Source organism: Nilaparvata lugens, chromosome 7 (genome assembly GCF_014356525.2).
Source record: "Nilaparvata lugens isolate BPH chromosome 7, ASM1435652v1, whole genome shotgun sequence".
In the NCBI taxonomy this organism is placed as follows: Eukaryota; Metazoa; Arthropoda; class Insecta; order Hemiptera; family Delphacidae; genus Nilaparvata; species Nilaparvata lugens.
The window spans coordinates 44705237-44726750 of NC_052510.1; the positions used below are offsets into that span (position 1 = coordinate 44705237).

The following is a 21514-nucleotide window of genomic DNA, read 5'->3' on the forward strand; positions in this document are numbered from 1 at the left end:
ATCCAGTAGGTACCGGAAGCAAATAATTCACATCAATTACAACAATGACATAATATACACTTTTATTTCTAGGGATACTAATATACTAGAGACACAATATACTAGAGACCCCCGGGGTTGAAGAACTCGCTCACGAACTGTTGAATTGATCTCCGAGATATTTTACAAGTATGATATTACAGTTGTAGGTTCCATGGAGATCCTATTCCAATATTGAAAAATACTTTCTATCGCTTCAAAACTTTTGTCTGCCATCTTGGATCCGTCATATGAATCCAACTTCATTTTTTCAAATGGGAAGATGGTCATGTGATACATGATTTCTACAAAGAATTTCAAAGGAAAATTAATCGATATCTCAAACCGCTTCAATGATCTCAATATTTGAAGATACTAATAAATGATGCAAACATGAAATGAATGAGTACCTATACATTCAATAATCAACTGTTAGTGAACACTAGTAGCTTCTACTCACAAATTTAACACTTTGAACAGAAAAAAAATTGTCATAACAACTGCTATCACAAGTAGTATTAATTACGTGTATGCTACAGACAGGCAGACAGAAGTTAACGGAAGCGAGTTAATATAGAACTTATAAATTAATGTTGTGTATTATTCAGCTGAAATTATGTGTCGGCGCATAAAGTCTGTCTATATATATATATATATATATATATATATATATATATAATTTATATATATATTAAAACAGGAGACACGATATAAATAGATTGAAAACCAGATCTCTGTTGAGCATAGTTTCCAATACCTCAAATGAGGAATCTTGTGCCACCAAGCCAATATCATCTGCATACACAAATTTCTGTGCTCCTGTGATAGGGAGATCGGCGGTATACACATTAAAGAGCATCGGGGATAGCACGGAGCCCTGAGGTAGTCCATTCTGTATTCTCCTCACAGAGCTTTCCATACCACCATGTACCACCCTCAGCGTTCTATTCGATAGCAGGGATCGTATGAGGTTGACAGTTGCTCTACATTTCAATATCCGTGTAAGTTTTAGCAGCAGTGCACTGTGCCAGACTGTGTCATAGGCCGAGCTAAGGTCAAGAAATACTGCCCCTGACTTCAGCTTCCTCTCAAAACCATGCTCTATGTAGGTTGTGATGGACAGCACTTGTTCTTCACAGCCTCGGCCTTCCCTAAATCCTGCCTGTTCCTGTGGAAGACACTCTTCTACTCTTCCGATAATCCTGGACAGCAGGACATGCTCAAAAAGCTTATAGATGACAGATAGGAGTGATAATGGTCTGTAGCTCTTTGGGTCACTAGGCTCCTTTCCTGGCTTCAGAATGGCAACAACTTTTGCTCTCTTCCATACCACTGGTGTTTTGGATTGCTCCATAACAATTGTGAAGAGGTTAGTTAGCCAGTGTATGGCCTTGGATCCCAGGTTCCTTATGAATTCAGGAAGGATGCCATCAACTCCAGCAGCTCTGCCCAGCTTGATGTTTTTGATTGCAGCTAACACCTCACTATGGTTCACTGGACTCACAAAGCCAGATCTTTCAGTACATCTACGCAATTCTCTTCTCAGATGTCGCTTCATATGCAGTGAGTCTCTGTGTGGTACATTGATATTGCTAACCTCACATATGGTGTCAGCTAATACATCCGGTGAGACTGTTGCATGGGTTGTGGTCACTTTCGCTGCTCCCAGTCTTCTAAGAAGATTCCATGATACTACTAGAATGAGTAAAATTCATGCTCTCCATTGCAGCCACCCATCTGCTGCGACTCTCCTCATCCAGTTTTCGCATTAACTGGTTGGCAGTCTCATCACTGTGTGAATTCCTGTATTCTTTGAGGAGGTCACTACATTCCTTACTCCAGCAGGGAATGTAACTCTTCCTATGACCTCTTGGCATTGATCTTTTAGCCGCCAAATAAATCAGTTTGGTGAATCTATCATAATTCTCAATAGACACTGGGATTCTGCTAACAGTCTTTTCTATCACTTCTGTAAAGTGGGCCCGTCCGCTCTACGTAGATTCCATCTTGGCATTTCTCGATTTTGGATAGATGGCAGCACCAATCCAAGTTCAATGACTGCGACACTATGCTGGGTTCTTGGAAAGCGGGATTCTATTGTTCTCTCAGTCATCAGTGGCCTACCATTCTCAGAGCATGTCACAAAACAGAGTTCTGGTGATGATGTTATTCTCCAGCGTGCAGAATGGAAAGTAGGGCTCTGTTTTGCATCAAAGACCAGGAAGCAGCCAGCTCCCTCCATCCACTGCTCCAACTCTGCTCCATCAGCATTGGCATGACTATACCCCCACAGTGGACTGTGTGAATTGAAATCTCCTGCATATATACATGGGTGTTCTGCAGCCGGTAATAGAGGAGTGCTCCACCTTTCTGAGGGAGGCTTGTAGACATTAAAAATTGTTGTGTGTCCATATTTTATCCCAATGGAAAGGCAGTTTCCATCCACATCTGTAAATAGCATGGCCTTGTCCTGGGTGATATAAAATGTAGCAAGACCATGCTTGTCATGAAGAAGAAAATTAATCAAAGAATACCCTGGGATTTTTAGCCTGCTCTCGGCATTTGTAGCAACATGTGTCTCTTGAAGGAGTATTACATCTATTTTGAGGTCCCTCATCATCTCTCCACATATTTCAGCCTTTGATCTAGAAATTCCTTCAATGTTGAGCTGAGCAACTCTTAGATTATTATGCCTGATTTCAAGCAGAGTATTGTCATTATAATTTTGGGATAGCTGTGTTGACAACGATAGCTGTGTCAACACAACGGAAACATTAAAGAAATAGCATGGAATTAATTCCATAATAAAATCAAAACAATTTTTCTCTTATGCACTTTCAATTTCATTTTTATTTCGCTAACGCTCGTTCAATTATCAAGTACTCCTCATTTTATTACAACACAACTAGTTTGAACTCTTCATGAGCCATTTTCAAGTGTAATAAAATAAAGAGTACTTGATAATATTTATTGTGTTTCTATAACAATTGAAAATGAAAATGAAATTCATTCTCATTTTGCATAACAAAATTTTTACAAATACTCTCTATCTTAGAATTAAACTGGCAGCAATTGTGTATAGGCGCTGCCAGTGTCATGAATCTTAGTTACATAAATTAAATACTATTTAGTTGCTATTTTAAAAACTTAAGCAAAGTATTATAGGGCCATTGCGTGTATATTCATGTGTAAACAATAATAAAACATAATTTAGAAAAACAAAACAAAAGCGCAGTGCTATTAAGTTTGATAATAATGAAATAATACTCCTATATTGATTAAGTATGAACTAAGGTGAAAAATGTAAATAACTAATTAAAAGAAAAATCAATAAATTTAGAAATTGACCGAAACATACATGAATTTTATTAGCTGAGTTGTGTAATGGGTTCTCAGGAGAGAATTGAAAAAAAATCTATTTCTTGGTTCTGAAATAGCCAGTCATTCACTATGGGTGAAAATTCTTTCAAAGTTCTACTTCTTCTACCAGCATGTGGGATGGTGTTGAAAAGTTTTGGACCTAGGTATAAGAAAGATTTTGAAGTAAAAAACTAAAATTTATTCTAGGTAGTCTTGATACTAGGTCCAATCTTCTTTTGGAAAAGCTGGGCCTGAAAACCCCATCGTTTCCACTTCGCTAAAAGAAAATTCTCAAGACTTTGAAAACAAAAAAGTGGCGAAGAGGGAGAATACGTAGTCTCTTGTACAAATGAAACGAAGGCTCTCTTCGAGTTTTGAATAATATTAGTCTGATAAAATGTTTTTGTAGTTTGTGCAGTGGACTAAAGTGCACTTTTGCTGCTCCTCCCCAACATACAATACCGTATTCTAGTTTTGAATTTATTAAACCATAATATACTGTACGTAGTGTATTTGTATCACAAAAATCCCTCAAGTGATACAAAGATATTTATAAGAGGCAAAACGCTGAAAAATGCAACTTTTAAACCACCCTCATCCCCTTAGCACATGAGTTAGGAATGGGGACTTTTGATATGTTCTCCTCCTAACTAGTCTCAACAAAGCAACAAAGCCAAACATTTTGTTTAAAATATTCCCTCCAAATTCCTATGTCAATTGGTCTATTGTTGCAAAATTGGAGATTTCATACTCAACACTAAAGCTGCTGCAAAAGGTATAGGGAAATCCGTAAAAGTATGAAATTATACATCAAATTGAAGAGAATTTGATGCTCTATAAGTTCATAATCAGCATTGATTTTTCTCATCGATTTTTAAAAAGTTATGAGAGCAAAAATAAAAAAAAATTGGTGTCAAACATGTTTTTTTTCAAGAATGTCATACCTAAGAGCGGATATCTCGAAAACTAGAGGAGATATGAAAAAAGTTGTAGATGAATATTGTAGGTAATTATGTAAGCTTTAATTAGTTATATGACAGTCAAGTCCTTAAGATACATAGTTTCTGAGTTTTAAGCGAGAAACTAGAAAATGGTACCTTTAAACCACCCCCACCCCCTTAGCACAGGGGGTAGGGGTGGGGACTTTTGATATGTTTACCTCCTTACTACCCTAAACAGAACTGCGGGTTCAAAAATTGTCTTCCTAACTTTTCCCTCTATAACCTTTCCCTGACTGGACTAAGAGTAGATTTCATAAAAATAGTCCATTTGAGGATGAAACAGCAGAGTGCCTCCTCAACAAATTTTACTGGCTCATAATGAATGAAAAGTGAGATAGTTATTTTAGTTATTTGTTGACTTTATATGAAGTGAAATGGAAAAAACATGCATTTAGCGATTTTTCGCAAAGTTGAAAAAAATTACCAATTTTCGACGAGCTATAACTCGCTTCCTATTGGAGATAGAAAAACGTTTAGGGGATGAAAATTGTAGAGAATTTAATGCTCATCAAAAAAGGATTGAGCGAAAATATTGATTGAACAATTGGTTTTGGAGATATAGTGGAAAAAAACTGAAAAATAACGAAAATCTCGTGGTTTTCAGGCTGCTAAAAGTTATGCCTTCAGAAATTTTGGTGGGAAACCATTGATTACCCTTACTGGTACACAAATGGACCGATTAAAACAATAAAATCAATTACCTTACCTAATTTGTTTTTTGGTCGGGGAGCATTATAATGAATATTTGACTGGGCTTATCTCATTGAATAACTTGGCGCTTTAAAAGCTTCACTTTGAATTAATTTTACTGAGAATCTGAATTTCAAGATAAATCTTTGTAAAAACCACACCGGTGAAATTCCTGTACAACTCGGTAATAAACATTATAGACTCATTTTGAATCTTTATCATTATTTGTTTTTTTTTTTCATTATTTTGGTGAAAGGAATTCGCCCGATAATTTGGGAGATTCCTATTGAACAATCACTCACTATATTCACTCATTTTTCCTGATATCCTTAGCTATTGAAAAATATCTTCTAATGAAACTCTATTTCTCTAATGAACTCTATTGAATGTGAAGGTTATATTGAGCCGATTCAATTGTATTTTTTATCACAGCATGGGTTAGCAATCCTACACGTGGGGATTTTACTACAAATCATCTCGTTAATCAGGCAAAAGTGGAAAATAAACAAAGCAGATAGCGCTATCCTTTTCCTGCTCCGCAACGTTGCCGGATCGTTTTTTAATAATGCAGGAATATAATTAATTAACAAAATATTCAATCTCAATTATGATAATTAGGGAGCAATTTCTGTATTTTTATATCTGGTTATTTAAATATTTATATATAACTGGATATTTATGTTCAATGGATCTCGAAAACGGCTCTAATGATTTTCACGAAATTTGGAACATAGTAGGTTTATGATATAAAAATTCAATAGCACTAGGTAAAAAACTTGCTGAACGACACTAAAAGGATAATTCATCCTTGTGTGAAACAGCTGTGGATAGTAAAAAAGTGAGTGAGCGAGTGAGTATGTGAAAAATCAAAATATCGCATCCCCGAAATTCATAAGATGACATAATAGCCAGCTGTGAAATATAAACACGATCATTTTAGAGAACTGTTTAGTTCTAATCGGGCAGCCGATGGGTTCAGATCATTTGCTATCGCTCCGTAGAAAGAAAGTTTGCTAACAATTTAACGCCAGCCGCCTGCCGTAAACTATCAATAACCTGGCTTAACCTAAAATAATTCTAATTTATCTAGTTTTCGGAAGTATTCTATTAGTGTTTCACAGTAAAAGTGGTCAAATTACACTCTTGAGCAATGGCAGACATGTGTTTCAAATGTAATAAGCCCGGTTTAATCGCGAAAGATTGTGTTAAGTGCCCGGATTGTGCCACGACTTTTCATAGGAGCTGCCTCGGAAACAAAGTTTCCAAAAATGGGAAATGGGATTGCAATAAATGCTCGTCGAAAGATAACCCATCAACACCGTCATCGGACTGTAACAAGGTAGACGACAACAAATCCATTCTTTGTGCAATCGCCGAGTTCAGAGAAGAAAATAAAACTAACTGGGAATCAAACAATTCAAGGTGGGACACGAATGAAAAGAAACTTGAACAAGTGCAGGATGACATTAAGAAAACCAACCAAGAAATCAATCTAATTAAAGAACAGTTTGCGGCCGTTACAAGCAAGTGTGAAAGCGCGTGTCAATCGGTTGAACAAATGCTCCAAGAGAACACTCAACTTAAATTGGAGCTAGCACACGTGAAAGACGACTTGAAAGACTTGCAGCAACATACACGTAAAAATAATATCCTTGTGTCAGGTGTACCCTTATCGAAGGGGGAGGATATGTTTGCTGTGTTAGATTCTGTCGCTAGAGAAATTGACGTCAACTTCAACGTTAGTGACATATCAGCAGCCACCTCCAATAGTTGTCAATTTCACTTCACGCATCACGAAATCGTACTGGTTGACCGCCAGGGGATTAAAAGGTTCGCTTACAGCTAACAAACTCAACACAAATTTCCCAAATACTCCAGTGTACTTAAGCGAGCATCTTACTCCAAAGACACGTTCACTATTCAATGCAGCGAGACAGCTAATCAAGGAGAGGAAACTTCTTTCAGTTTGGACCAAGGACTGTAAAGTTATGGCGAAGGCAGCCACAGGTGAACGACCAATTCGAATCCTAAATTTGGAACAAATTTCTAAAATTTGTAAAAAAAATGCAGACACAACCACCCACACTCCAGCGGATCCGATAAACGAGACTTCCCAATAAACGAAACATTCTATTAGTCAATTGATCTTATGAAATTGTGTTAATAGAACATTCTGTCTACACGTTATATTAGATATAAATTCATTCTTCCCTCTTTTGAAATGTTTATTATGGCCAAATTGACACGAGAGACAAGGCATGCAATCAACCAAAATAGGTAAGGCCATGTGATAACATATTATTATTTTTTTTTTCTTATCTTAACGAAGCTACATTATTTACAAGCATATAATAGTAGGCAAGAACTATATAATAACTAACATAAAATGTTGATATTAGGAGAAAAGGATAATCATATTTTATTGTTCAATATCTTAAAATTGAAAATTCTCGTTATACTAACTCCGTACTGTTCGAATTCTAGCAGCCATTCAGTGTCGATTTTGCACTACTTGTATCTTATCCTAAAGTATATCTGACTTCCTAGAGATTTGAAACTGTTTTCGTTCAGCAACTTATCAATAACTAATAGATACCGATAACCAACACATTGTGTCAAATTGGTTTTCAGATCTTTAAAGAATAATAACTGAATAAAAGCAATAAAGATAAGCTCCTAGCTTGAAGGGTACGAAACAGCTAAGATGAAAGATTAGGAGAATTAATATTTAGATCAACATTACGCTACCTACGTTTCCAAAACTGGAAAACGACAAATTTGAAAATATCATGAAGATATTGAAGCAAGCCTAACTTTTCGAATTAACAGTAGTAACTGATTTAATATATAGGGTATTGTATTAATCTATCTGATAAATAAGGGTGCTCTAATCTAGAAGCTTGAAAACACCTCCGTAATTTGATCGCATAATCAGAAAGAAAGGTACACTATTGTATTATCATTATCATCCACTAGAGATGTGTAGTTCGCGAACGAACTAGTTCAAATGAACTACTCCAGAGTGTGAACTATTCACATCAGTCGGTCGTTCAGGCGAACTACAGTTCAGTTTGGCTTGGCTTGGTACTGGGTAAAATCAAAATGTCGTAGCTATGATACGTACTACGCAGAGTCGCAGACTATAACACACAGTTCATAGTTCACCTAGTTCACCACAGTTCATAGTTCAATAGCTCCTTTGGTCATAATTGGTTTTATTATATGTCTGAACTATTAGCTCAGCTGACATTCCGATAGTTCAATAGTTCCTTTGGTACTAATTGATTTGTATGTCTGAACTATTCTGAACTAGCTGGCGTTCGTCACCACTTGCCATTGCAGTTGCCTGCTGTAAGATAATATTATTAGAGAGAGATAATATCTATAGGACATTTATAGAAATCCAACAAGAAGAAGACGACAGACAATCAGAAACATCTTCAGGTAAGTCTTATTTAAATCCTATTAATAGTTTATTAAAATTACATAGCAACAAGTTTGGTAAGAGGGAGTTTGCCATAGGAAAACTATTTAATGGCCTATTTTATAGCCGAATCAACTTAACTGGTAAATATCATTGTGTCATGATAGGGATGATGATGATAATGACATCAGCTGATCAAGGCTTCCGTAATGTTTTATAAAAGCAAAAAAGACATACATAAAATGCAAAGTAGGTACCTACTGTACTGTTAATGCATATGGAATAAGGTTAGGTTTAAATTATCATTTCAGCAAGTTATTTTGGAGATCTGCAAAAAGTAGAAACCAATACGAATCTGGAAAAACAAACAATTCAAAGATATTGTTTCAAATGGACTGTTGAATAGAATAAAAGATAAATTAGAACTATAGATAATTGGACCTCTGGAACTAGGTTAAGTTTGTATTATCATTCAAACATGATTATTTTCATGTTATCTAGTTTCAAATTGATATTTTAATAGAATAAAATATAAATTCATTCAATCTGTATAGAAAGTAACTATTTTATATGATAGGCCCACTATTTTGTATGTAATTGCATTTCTCACCAAACTAATTTATAAAATTGATTGGTAGTAGTGTTATTAGAATGGTAAGTTACGGTAAGAATGGTAGTTTATCTTTAGACTTACTAATTTTGTACTAGATTATTGTATCCTGTCTTCTAAATAAGATCCACAAAATATTTATACTTTATAAAAAATTTAATGGCATTCTATTGGTTTATTTTTCAGATTATGTCTTCTAGGCGCTCTAGTGATATATGGTACCACTTTATTGATAAGGCGGCCAACCGTGCAGAATGCAAATACTGCAAGAGTGTCCTCAGTATAGCAGCAGGGTCTCTTGGAAATTTACGGAGGCACTTGAAAACAAAGCATCCAACAATACCAATTGAGAGGACTCCTAGCAGCACTCCATCCCAGGTTAGGGCTGGGACATCTACATCATGTGAACGCTCCCGTTCACCTTCTACATCATCCACTGATATTACGGTATCTGATTCACATGTAGAGTCTACAGCTTCTACATCCATGGACAATCTACATCCTTCTAGACCACAACACTTACAACAGCATGGTAATCAATCCTCACTCACAGATTTTATTACTATTGCAAAGCCAATGTCTGTGAAGAGAAGTCAAGCAATTGATATTCAATTGCTAAAAATGATATGCAAAGAGTATCATCCATTTAGTTTAGTTGAAGATCGTGAGTTTAAAGAATTTGTCACAATGCTAAATCCGAGTTATAAACTCCCAAGCCGAAAAACATTATCGGAAAGTCTGCTGCCACAACTCTATTCAAATTTGGTGGCAGATGTGAAAAAGAAACTGGCAGATTCACTAGCTGTAGCTCTGACAACTGATGGTTGGACTTCAATCAATAATGAAAGTTTCATTGCGATAACAGCACATTATATTAATAGTGATTCCAAGCTATGCAGTAGTTTGTTAGGTGTCTTTGAATTCCATGCAAGGCACACGGCTGAAAACCTAGCAGAAATCATTAAGGATAAATGCCAGGAATGGGAAATTTCAGAAAAAGTGGTTGTCATTGTAACTGACAATGCTGCAAATATAGTTGCAGCAGTAAATACAAACTGGAAGCACATACCTTGCTATGCGCATACACTTAATTTAGTGGTGAAATCAAGTATTTCACCAATTTTTTCAATTGTTGAAAAATGCAAAACACTAGTCCAATTATTTAAAAAAAGTAGCCATGCTTTGTCAAAACTCCATGAAACCCAAAAGCAGATGGGTTTACCAGAGCTGAAACTCATTCAAGATGTGCCAACAAGGTGGAATTCCACCTATGACATGCTCAAAAGAATTGTGAGTAACAAAGAGCCAATGTTATCCACACTAGCAGTTCTAGGGTATGATGGGGTTAAGCTTTCTGCTGAAGAGTGGAATATTGTACAACATGCAATTGATATTTTGGAAGTTTTTGATGAAGTAACAAAAGAACTCAGCTCAGAGCAAAGTGTTACTTTGTCAAAAACTATGGTCCTATCACGTAATTTATACAATTTGGTAAGTAGAATGTTACAAAGTCAGAATTTGCCATCCCTTGTAAAGGAAATGTGCAATAAGCTTATAAAGGAGGTAAATGACAGGCTTATTGCCAAGGAACAGGTTTTTATCCCTGAAAGCACATTGCTAGACCCCCGATTCAAAAAGTCTGCTTTTAAAAACTCGAGTAAATTTGATGCTGTGTATCAGGCATTGGTGGGAAAAATTCAGGCACAAATGAATACTCCCCATTAGTGTGATCCCCTGCCACAAATGCCCAAGCCTAGCAGTTCAAAAATATGGGCTGAGTTTGATAAGGAGACTGATATTTTGAGGGCCAGACAAAACCCAAGAGCTGCCAGCATAGTAGAAATAGACAAATATTTGGCAGAACCACTGTTGGATAGAAATGCTGATCCCCTCATTTGGTGGCAGCAAAGAAAATTGATATATCCAAATATCTATAAGTTAATGGTGGAAAGGTTGTGCATACCTGCAAGCTCAGTTCCTTGTGAACGGATTTTCTCAAAGGCAGGTCAAGTATTAGTAGAAAGAAGAAGCCGTTTGAAAGGGACCAAAGTATCAAAAATGCTCTTCATTCAATACAATTCTTGAATAAGATATAATTTTGATTCGATTTCAATGCTAGTAGGCCTACCATAATTTTATATTTTGAAAGTTTAGATATAAAGTTTAGTTTATTGTATGTGAAAATCAATATTCTGTTTGTTCCATATTTTGTATTAACATTTGACATTTGAAAGTATAAATGATATAAAATTCATATAGCATTAATACAATTTTTCATAATAGTAAGGAATCATGATAATTTTTTGTAAGTTTGGATTATATTAGAAATAGAGTTGAGTTTATTGTATGTAAAAATTAATATTATGTTTGTTTGCTTATATTGCTGGTTTTTGTGAAAGTATAAATAATTAATTTAACAATAAATAATTTTCTGTTAGTGAGGAATCATGATTGTTATTCTTTCAATTCCTAACCAACAGTCCCAGTTTCGATGACATGTCTGTTTCTTATAAACTTATATCTATTTTAACTTGTTAAAATGTTTCATTATCAACTTATCTTTAGTTTAATAATAATAAGTGGAAGCTATTTCGACTTGTTAACTTGATCTAGTCTAGAGTTGCAACAATGCAGTGCAATGCAGCTAAACTGCTAAATGTAGTCCAATCACACATTAATTTAAAAATGTGAACTAGATAGTTCAATTGAACTAGTTCCTTAAACTAGTTCACTTTAGTGAACGAACTAAGGAGAGATAGTTATGTTCAATGAACTACTTTGCCCATCTCTATCATCCACCCAACGCTTCTATGATCAGAACTCACAGTTATTATAGCGTCTTTCACTTGCTATCAACGTAGCTTACCTCTCAAGTCAACTGAAGCAGGAGCAATAAATTATTGACGATGCTATAACACAATATAACATTCTACTAATCTGTCTGTTATCTTCATTGATAATCAACAGAAGCATCAACTCCTCGTACTACAAAAATCATCTATCTCTACTACCCCTTAGGAATGCATAGATTATAAGAGACTACTATATTGTTATAATGTTAGCTTATATTTATATTCATAGTTAATGTTTTTCCTTGCATTTCACAGTGTCTCACCAGCAATTCAACATTAATATTTCAAAAGTTAGGTACTTATATTCATTATGATTGGTATTACTCGCTAGTTGCTGGTTATTATCAATAATTAATAATAATTTATAGTTAGTTAACTCAGTCCAAAATATGACCTAATTTTCTTTTCTTTTCTTTTTTTTCCTTTTTCAAACATACCTCAGAATCGGTCTCTTTTGTTTATTCTCCTTTTACTATAGTAAAATATTATTTGTTTACATTCTATAATAATATAAATTATAATGTAAATAATTGAGTAATATAAAGGGCCATAATTAATGCTGTGATCGGTTATATGGTATAGTATATAAATATAGTACATACATGCTAGATTTAATAGTATTTGATAATCACAAGTACATTTCCTTCCAATATGACAAAGAGGTTCATCGTTGTTCTTGTTTTCCTTTGTAGTCTTGGATAGATTTTGTTTTTTTTTTTGTGATCTTAACAAGTAGTTTTTTTTCTTTTTTTTATAGGGCATGCCTTGTCTCTTGTATGGGATAAAAATGAAGTTAGCAGGCGGTATGGCTTGACACTACATAGAAGTAGAATTACATAATGTGTGATTTTATGGAGCCAATTGATGTTGCTCCTATTAACTGTACAGTTTGTGCAGATATCAGTGATTTTTCTCTGAATTTTCCCTCTTCTCAATCTATAGGGAACAGTGACCGTGCGGATTTCTCTGTTATCCATATGAACATAAGAAGCTATAAAAAAATATTGACGAATTTATAATTATTTTACAGTCTTAAGCATTAGTTTAGCTGTATTATATTGACTGAGGCTTGGCTGTCTGATGAGAGTGACCTTTTAGAATTACCAGGGTATAAGCTCCACAGATCCTATAATAGTATTAACCATTGTGACGGGGTGGTTGTATACATAGACAGTGAGCTCACGTCAACTTGCAGGGAACTCCGGCTGGGTGGTGTGGCCACTTGCCTGTCCATTTGCTTTGACTGGGAAGGAACTTCTTGTGAACTTCTTGCTGTGTATCGAAGCCCTAACTCTAACTTACCTCTATTCATGAACGCGCTAGATAACCATTTTAAAGAAACAGAAACCAATAGAGGAGTGCAAATCCTAGTCGGGGACATAAACTGTGACACCCTGAACATTACTCCAGGCTCGCTAGAAGAAAAATACATTGACATTTTGAATGAATCAGGATTGACAGCCTGTATAGATAAGGTTACCAGACCAGCCAGTGGAACGTGTATCGACCACTGTTTTATTAAAATACCCCATTCCTTCGATGCTTCCACAACAATTGTTCAAACTGCTGTGACAGATCACTACGCCATTTGTCTAAAAATAATATCAAATAGAAAAACGTTACCTACTAAAAAGCAAGAGTATTTTTTTAAAGACAATTGACAGGGGATCAATAATGCTATTTCATTGCAGAATTGGGACCTAATCACTGAAGAGAATGATGTGAATGTGGCTACTCGCCATTTCTCCGAAACTATTCAAAAAACAATAGATGATAATACTAAAAAAATATTGGTCACTGCAAAAAATAGCAAATTAAAGCCATGGATTAGTATGGGACTAATACAATCTATCAGATATCGAGATAAACTAAAAAGAAATTAAATAGACAACCTTTCAACATAAACTTGAAAAATGAATTCCTCCAATATAGAAATACACTTCATTCTCTGATAAAACAAGCAAAATTCATTTATTATAAAAACAAAATCGATGATGTTTCAAACAATCCTAAAAAATTCTGGTCAACTGTTAACGAAATATCCGGTAGATCTACACAAAAACTTACCTTCCCTGTCAATGAATTCATCAAAGATGGAGAGTCTACTGAGCAAAAGAGTGCTTCTGAAGTTAGCAACAATTTCAATAAGTACTTTGCCTCTGTTGGAAAGCACCTGGCTGACTCCATTACAGCTTTGGGTGATCCAGAGGTACTTGACTCCAATCATGCTGTCGAGTCTTTGTTTGAGCTCCGATCTGTTACACAAGAGGAGATCAGACGGGTGGTTGGTAGCATGAGAGGAAATAGCGCCCCTGGTCACGATCGCATACCAGCTAGACTTATTAAAGATAACATCCACTCACTAATACGTCCTATTCAGCATTTAATAAATTTGAGTTTACTAACAGGGTAATTCCCAGACACTCTCAAAATATCGAAGGTAATCCCAATTTATAAATCCGGTGCAAAAAATGACTACTCCAATTACCGTCCTATTTCGCTACTCCCCATAACTTCAAAAATTCTGGAAAAATGTGTTAAGATACAGCTAATGCAGTATTTGAGTCAATACAATATTCTAACTACCTCTCAATATGGTTTCCAAAAATCAAAAAATTCATCTGATGTGTTCTTTGATTTATCAAAACATATTGCAGATAAAACAAAGGAGAAAAATAAATTAATAATAACTTATCTAGACTTAGCAAAAGCCTTTGACTCAGTTGACAGGGAAAAATTAGTCATAAAACTAGACATGTTGGGTATTAAACAAACTGCTTTGAAGTGGTTCAAGAGCTACCTGCTCGACAGAGAACAATATGTTCAAATCAACGATGTCAGGAGTGAGTTGGAGAAAGTAAATTATGGTGTTGTGCAGGGGAGTACTCTTGGACCAATTCTTTTCCTTATCCACATTAACAATCTTTCTCAGTTGAACATTAATAGTAAACTTTTCTTATTTGCGGACGACACAGCAGTTGTTTCTACCGGAAAAAATTGGGAAGAGGCTTATAATAATGCAACAACTGATGTAGCTAGAATTAAAAAATGGTTTGATCACAACTGCTTAACAGTGAATACAAGAAAGACCAAATACATGCCTATTGTCACCCGAAACCAGCAAGATCCAGGGCCTAGAGTATTTGAACTTCACTCATGTCAAGATTCAACTTCCATTGGCTGTAGTTGTGAAGTTCTAGAGCAAGTTGACCAGTACAAGTATCTGGGCATAACATTTGATCGCGCCTTCAGCTGGGGTCCCCATGTACAACTTGTCAAAAAGCGACTTAGAAGGCTACTATATGCTTTCTCTCAGCTAAGCCAAGTTTTAAGTAAAAAGCATTGCAAGTCAGTGTACTTTGCTTATATTAAGTCCATCATTCAATATGGCATTCTTATTTGGGGGGGACTGCCTGCTACCCTTTTGGAGCCACTTGCGGTGTCGCAGCGGCAAATAATCAAAACTATTCTTAAGAAAGAGTACCGCTATCCAACCATTCAGTTATTCACTGGATTTCCGGTGCTGAACATAAGACAACTCTACGTAAAATCTTTATTAATTTATCTCAGAAACAATAATTTTAACATTTTAACAGAAATAATTCATACTTATCCAACAAGATACAGAGTAAACTATGGCTTTGCGACGCCCCAAGTGGTCCACGGGCTTGAGTTGAGAACACCTTTCTACCTAGCCCAAATGGTACACAGGAACTTACCTTTTGAGATAAGGAATATGCAGGAATGCAGTGTTACTGTATACAAACGAAGGATTGAGAGGTGGCTATACTGTATGGGCTGGGAAATGACAGAAAGTCTGCTTCGGTCAGTATACTTGCATTGAATTAATTTGTTTATTTCCCGGAATTCTTCTTTTTCTTGGCTCTATCAGTGAGAATCTTAATACTCCTTCTTCTTCTTCTTCTTATGTAATAAATTGGCACCTTTGTACTGATATCTTTTGAGGATCCGCCGATCACTGTTCCTACATAATATATCTTCAATTTCTTTATTTTTCTTTCCCCATTTTTTTAAGATTTAGAAGTATTATTAACATGTTGTTGCTAAGAAAAATTCAATATGTTTTGTTTGATATTATTACTTATATTTCATTCAAATTTACTTTTTTATTGATCTTTTACTCTTATCTTTGTTATGGATTTAAAACTATAATTTACAGTACCATATGTTTTGGTATTATGATATGTTATTAATGTGTTTTATTCAGCTATCAAGTTTGTGAAATGTTGCTATTTCTGTACTAGACAATCATGCAGGCCATTTAAGGCCATAAATTGATAAAACGCAATAGATCTAGAACCAGTAGGTAACCTGGAACTCACCCCTACACACAGACGTATAGTCTTGTAGGGGTATTCTAGTAATAATAATACTATCAATTTTATTGTATAGTGCATTTTAAAGAATAAAGAATTTTGAATTGAATTGTGTTCTGTTTATTAATAAATGAAAATAACGAGCGAATCTCGGTGTCCCGATATTTTATTATTAAATCGATAAAATATATTTTTTCTTGACGAACAAAATATAATTGATCATTTTAAACAAGAATTGCAGTTTATATTTCATCAAATTCACTAGCATTAGATATCCTATACTATTAAACGAGCAATTTCTGTTTATATGTTTAGATAGATGTTTATATGTTTTTATTTCACCGGATATCGAAAACGGCTCTAGCGATTCTCACGAAATTCAGAACAATGTTTATAATATAAAAATTCGATTGCACTAGGTCTCATCCCTGAGAAAACTCGCTGAAGGACATTAAAGGGATTTATTCATCCTTGGAAAAACAGCTGTGAGCGAGTGCATGTGTGTGGAACTGAGACAACATTATGACTCAGCTGTTGAACTTTCGTAATCATCCAATCAGGAACTTAGTGCCGGTTGTACAAAAGCCGGTTAAATTTAAATCCTGATTAATTTCAGTAGAACCAATCAGATAAGCTATCTTTTTGGAATGGTCTTTGATTTGGTTCACGTGAAATTAATCAGGATTAAATTTTAACAAACTATTGTGAGAGAAATGTTTGCTTTGGGAATTGGATAGAACCTTTCTGTATGAACTAAATATATATTATAATTTCTTCGTTCGTAATACGTGCCCCGATATTTTTGTATAGAGAGCGGTTGTAAGGCAACGCTGTCTGTTCTCATATCTTCCTCCTATCTACCATTATAACTCATATCTTCTTCCTATCTACCATTATAACTCATATTCTTCCTCCTATCTACCATTATATCTCATATCTTCCTCCTATCTACCATTATAAGAGAGAGTAAGGTTGTGTTTGTTCGTGTGTTCATTTGTTCGCATCAAAACATGTCAACTTGTGGATTGCATACCGGAAAAACGGGAATGATTTAGATCTCCAAATTTTGCACAAGATTCTAAAAATATCAATCTCGTGCACCTGGAAGCCCAAATTTCAATTTTCCTTCTGGATTTTAATGCTCAAACTTCATTCATGCTACCGTACATGAAGTTCCATTTACGTCATAGGCTACATTGTCATTGTTGTAGCCAGAAGTGTGTTTTTTTTATGAGGAGGTTTTATAATGCTGTTACAAGACTATTATTTTCGAACGGAGGCGTGTAGCGTAACGGTAAAACGCTCGCTTTCGGAGCGACGGTTCCTCGGTTCGAATCCAGATTCTTCCCATTTTTTTTTTGTTATTAATTTCTTCCCTCGAAACGTATTATTAACAATTACTTTTTGAAGGAATTTGTTTTCATTACAATTGAACTGCGATTTTATCAAATAACTATTTTTAATGTAAAAGTTTGCCACCAGTACAAATGAAATGGACATAGTCTTTTCATGCTGTAGACCTATCATTGAATTTAATATGAAAAACATGAATTGATCACAATAAAATAAGTAATAATTCATATGTTTCAATTATAATGTACTATCAGACACAAATTCGCAGTGAAACGAATATTTTAGGTATTTTGTTTGGAATTGGGAAAACAAAAGGCTGCCTGATTCAAATTGAGGAGGATCTAATCGATACTAAAATTTATTGATGTATTGAAAAAAATCAATATGATTCTGTGAGGTTTTCAAGTATTATGTCTTCTACAGTTATCTATACTATAATAAAGGAAAGAACTGGCTTATACACGTAAGGAATAGGGAATTATGTTTGACGCATCATCACGTCTGAACTACTCAACTGATTAATTTGAAATTTTCATTTGAGATTCTTAATTAACCGAGGATGGTTATATGCCTATTTTCAGTTCTTCAAGATTTCATTACGTCAAGTTTTCGATTTGTCATGCTTCCAGTTGTTGTATAGAAGCAGCTGAACATTTCTTTTAAAAGGGACATTAGATGATAGGTATGATTGGGGATCCTATTCGAATAAAGTTAACTGATTTTCTGTCGCATCGAAATTTTGTTCCGCCATTTTGAATTCAACTTCATTTTTTTAAATTGGAAGGTAATATGGTCATATGACAAAGTTAGAAGACAGAAAACTTACGTTGGTCATATGATACAGCATTTAGAGAGAAAATGAATGGTGAAAACCGCACCGATTTCTCAAACCGTTCAAAAGTTATTCTCATTCAAAGATACTTATAACTCATATTTTCCTCCTATCTACCATTAAAACGTGGTCCTCACTATTGTGAGCAACTTGATCCTGTCTGTCACTTTAGGAGTACGTCCTACATCATGATTACCATATTGAGATGCTTCGATATTTTTGGTTCAATTACATCAAGGGAATCCAAATATTCTTATAGAATAATGTAGCTTTCTCACCTTAGATCGGTTTCTAATGGATTAGGTGTCCCGAACTCTTCGCCGAGCCGCCTCAGCAGGTTCAAGTCAATGTTTCCATCGCGAGGGCTGATGTCACCGGTGTACAAGTACCTCAGCAGAGCAGAAAACATTTCCACATCTACTCCTGGTGTTCTCAGCTCCAAACATATTCGTGCCCCGTACCTAAAAAACGAATCAAGTCGTCAGTATAAATTGAATTTACAGCGCTCTTAGGCTATTTTAGCATAACGGTTTAACCGAACGATTGGTCATCCAACATGTCTCTCCCTTTATCACGGTCAAGCGAGTTCTACTGTACTTCAACATTCAAATTAACCTTACCAAGGTCTATAGAAAGAGGTGCGGGTCTCTCTTGGCACGCGGCCATTTCGTTGCCTGTTGAAAAGTTTGTTTACTTGTTGTTAGCCTGAGCTGATAAACAGCTAACGTGTTATTAGTATAAAAAATATAGCCTAGTATTATATTTCAGTTCTGCAAGGGAACTAAGAAATTGCTGTTTGAAACAAAGAACACTTTACTTTTAAGAAATATATTAAGATCGAATAATGACAATTGATATATGTGTTTTTGTTCTTATTTCAAATTATTGTGTTGCGCTGCAGACAGTATCGATGTTATGAACAGTAATGCGGACTAGACTCAAACAATTTTGTCTTTATCTAAATTACAATACTTTAATTACTTACTTGATGTAGAGGGCAGTTTATTTTTAAAAAGTTTGTAAAATTTATTTGTTTTTTATGGTGGGAATATAAAATTCATTAGTAATGTAGTATATTTTAATATAATAACATATTATGGGATAGATATATTGAGTCTCGCTTCAAAATTTACATTGGTGTCATGACCTCTATCTATAGAACTTGAACTTGACCTCATTCAGATAATGTTGTATGACTGACCCGGGGCATCCGGCGAGCAGATCGCGAAAGTAGGGACAGCGCGCGGAGAGCAGCGCCCGGTGCACGGGAAAGCAGGCGCCGCGGAAGATGAGGTCGACATCGGTGCAGTACTTGAAGTCGTACAGAGTGGACAGGTCCTGCTTGAAGGTGGCGGCCGGCGGGCGGGCCAGCTCTGCCTGCATTGACAGGTCCTTCAGTGCTGCCAGCGCCTCGTACTCTTCCAGCAGCGCTGCGATCTAATCGCCAACAACAACACATCACATTCAACCATAACAATACAATAACATTATATACAACCTAATAACAGATTGTTAGGTTAATAATCCTATAATATTAATCTAGCAATTCATGTTTAAATGTTTAGATGTTTATATGTTTGTATTTCACCGGATCTCGAGAACGGCTCTAACGATTCTCACGAATTTTGGAACATAGTAGGTTTATGATATAAAAATTTGATTGGGCTACGTCTCATCCCTAGGAAACAGCTGAGACTTTCGTCGTCTGTGGATAATGGAAGTTAGTGAGCGAGTGCATCTGTGGAAAATCAAAATATCTCATCCCCAAAATTCAAAAGCTGACGTATAGCACGCTGTAAAATATAAACACGACCTAAACGATGAACAAACCTCAAGGGTTTGAAAAATCAAATTATTCATAAATTAATGAAAAATAATAACATATTCTCGCGATGTTTTCAAATTCATCATAATTTTCAAAGTTAATCATTATTTTACAGTTTAAAGTGATGAGTGTTATTTTTTAATTCAATTTGGTCTGTAAACAATCTAAATTAGAACTTTTCTGTTTTCAAATGTTTAAGACTGAAAATTGGACCTGAATTCAAGTGTGTGGAACATAACCTACTATTTGGACTATTTATAGTGTATAAATCAAAATTCGGGGAAGAAACAGTTTTGGGCTGTGCCTGTTAGTCCTTCCCCAACCATTTTAAAGAATTGTGTTTTGTTTAACAATAAATAAATAACGAGCGAAGCTCGGTGCCGCGATATTTAGCTTAATAACAGGTTAGGTTAGTATGTTATTGTAAAACAATAAAGTAAGTAAAAGTTAAGTAAGACACAGCCTTAGCGAACTAGGCCTAGTATAATAAAATAATTATTATTATAGAAATCACTGATACACTTTTTATATATAAACACACCTAGTGACATTTTCAAGTGTCATGGCATGGAGTGCTCGAAACTAGTTGTGTTATAAAATTATAATTCAAGTAGCCCTATAAAAATACTTAATAATATATAATAACATTTCAAGGAATCAGTTGATGAAACAATGCTCTCTATAAATTTGTAAGGATTATACGTCATTTATGACAATAAAGAAACTTAAGATGTATTCTTATTAATTGAGAACATACACTTCAACATAGATATAACATGCTTGACACTTGAAACAGATTGATGGATGTATTTGAATATTCATTTATTTTATGATGTACCATTGCTATAATCAAGCCAATTCACAAAAGGTTTGTGTCTCTCTTCCAATTTATAATACAGTCATAATGTAGGTTGTACATTAGTACAACTATTTGTCGTAGGCTTATAACACTCTTCAAATGGAAATTAAAATAATCTGTGATAGGAAATGCTAGAAGAAAATATTTTTTAAAGAATAAAATATCGGTTAGGGTGAAGACAATGGAGAGCATTACATAAAATGAACTGAGTAAACAAAGTCAGTATGCAATGAAGATTGAGATATTGAACAACTTATTCTTCCATGGAACAGCATTTCTACTAGAAGTTTTTCTACTTTTATTCCTCACTTTGAATTTCAATCTTCCAGCCGTAATATTGGAGGTTGATTTAT

General features: G+C 35.0%; 1 protein-coding gene across 1 annotated transcript in view; it reads right to left on the reverse strand.

Annotated features, from left to right (window-relative positions):
• Positions 1-21514, reverse strand: part of LOC111054373 (BTB/POZ domain-containing protein 7) — a 74818-nt gene that overhangs the window by 39495 nt on the left and 13809 nt on the right. Inside the window, exons 4-5 of the mRNA XM_039432853.1 lie at positions 19679-19914; positions 18756-18938 (exon numbers count right to left, since the gene is read on the reverse strand). Coding sequence (XP_039288787.1) covers positions 18756-18938; positions 19679-19914 — 419 coding nt within the window. The remainder of the gene's footprint in view (positions 1-18755; positions 18939-19678; positions 19915-21514) is intronic.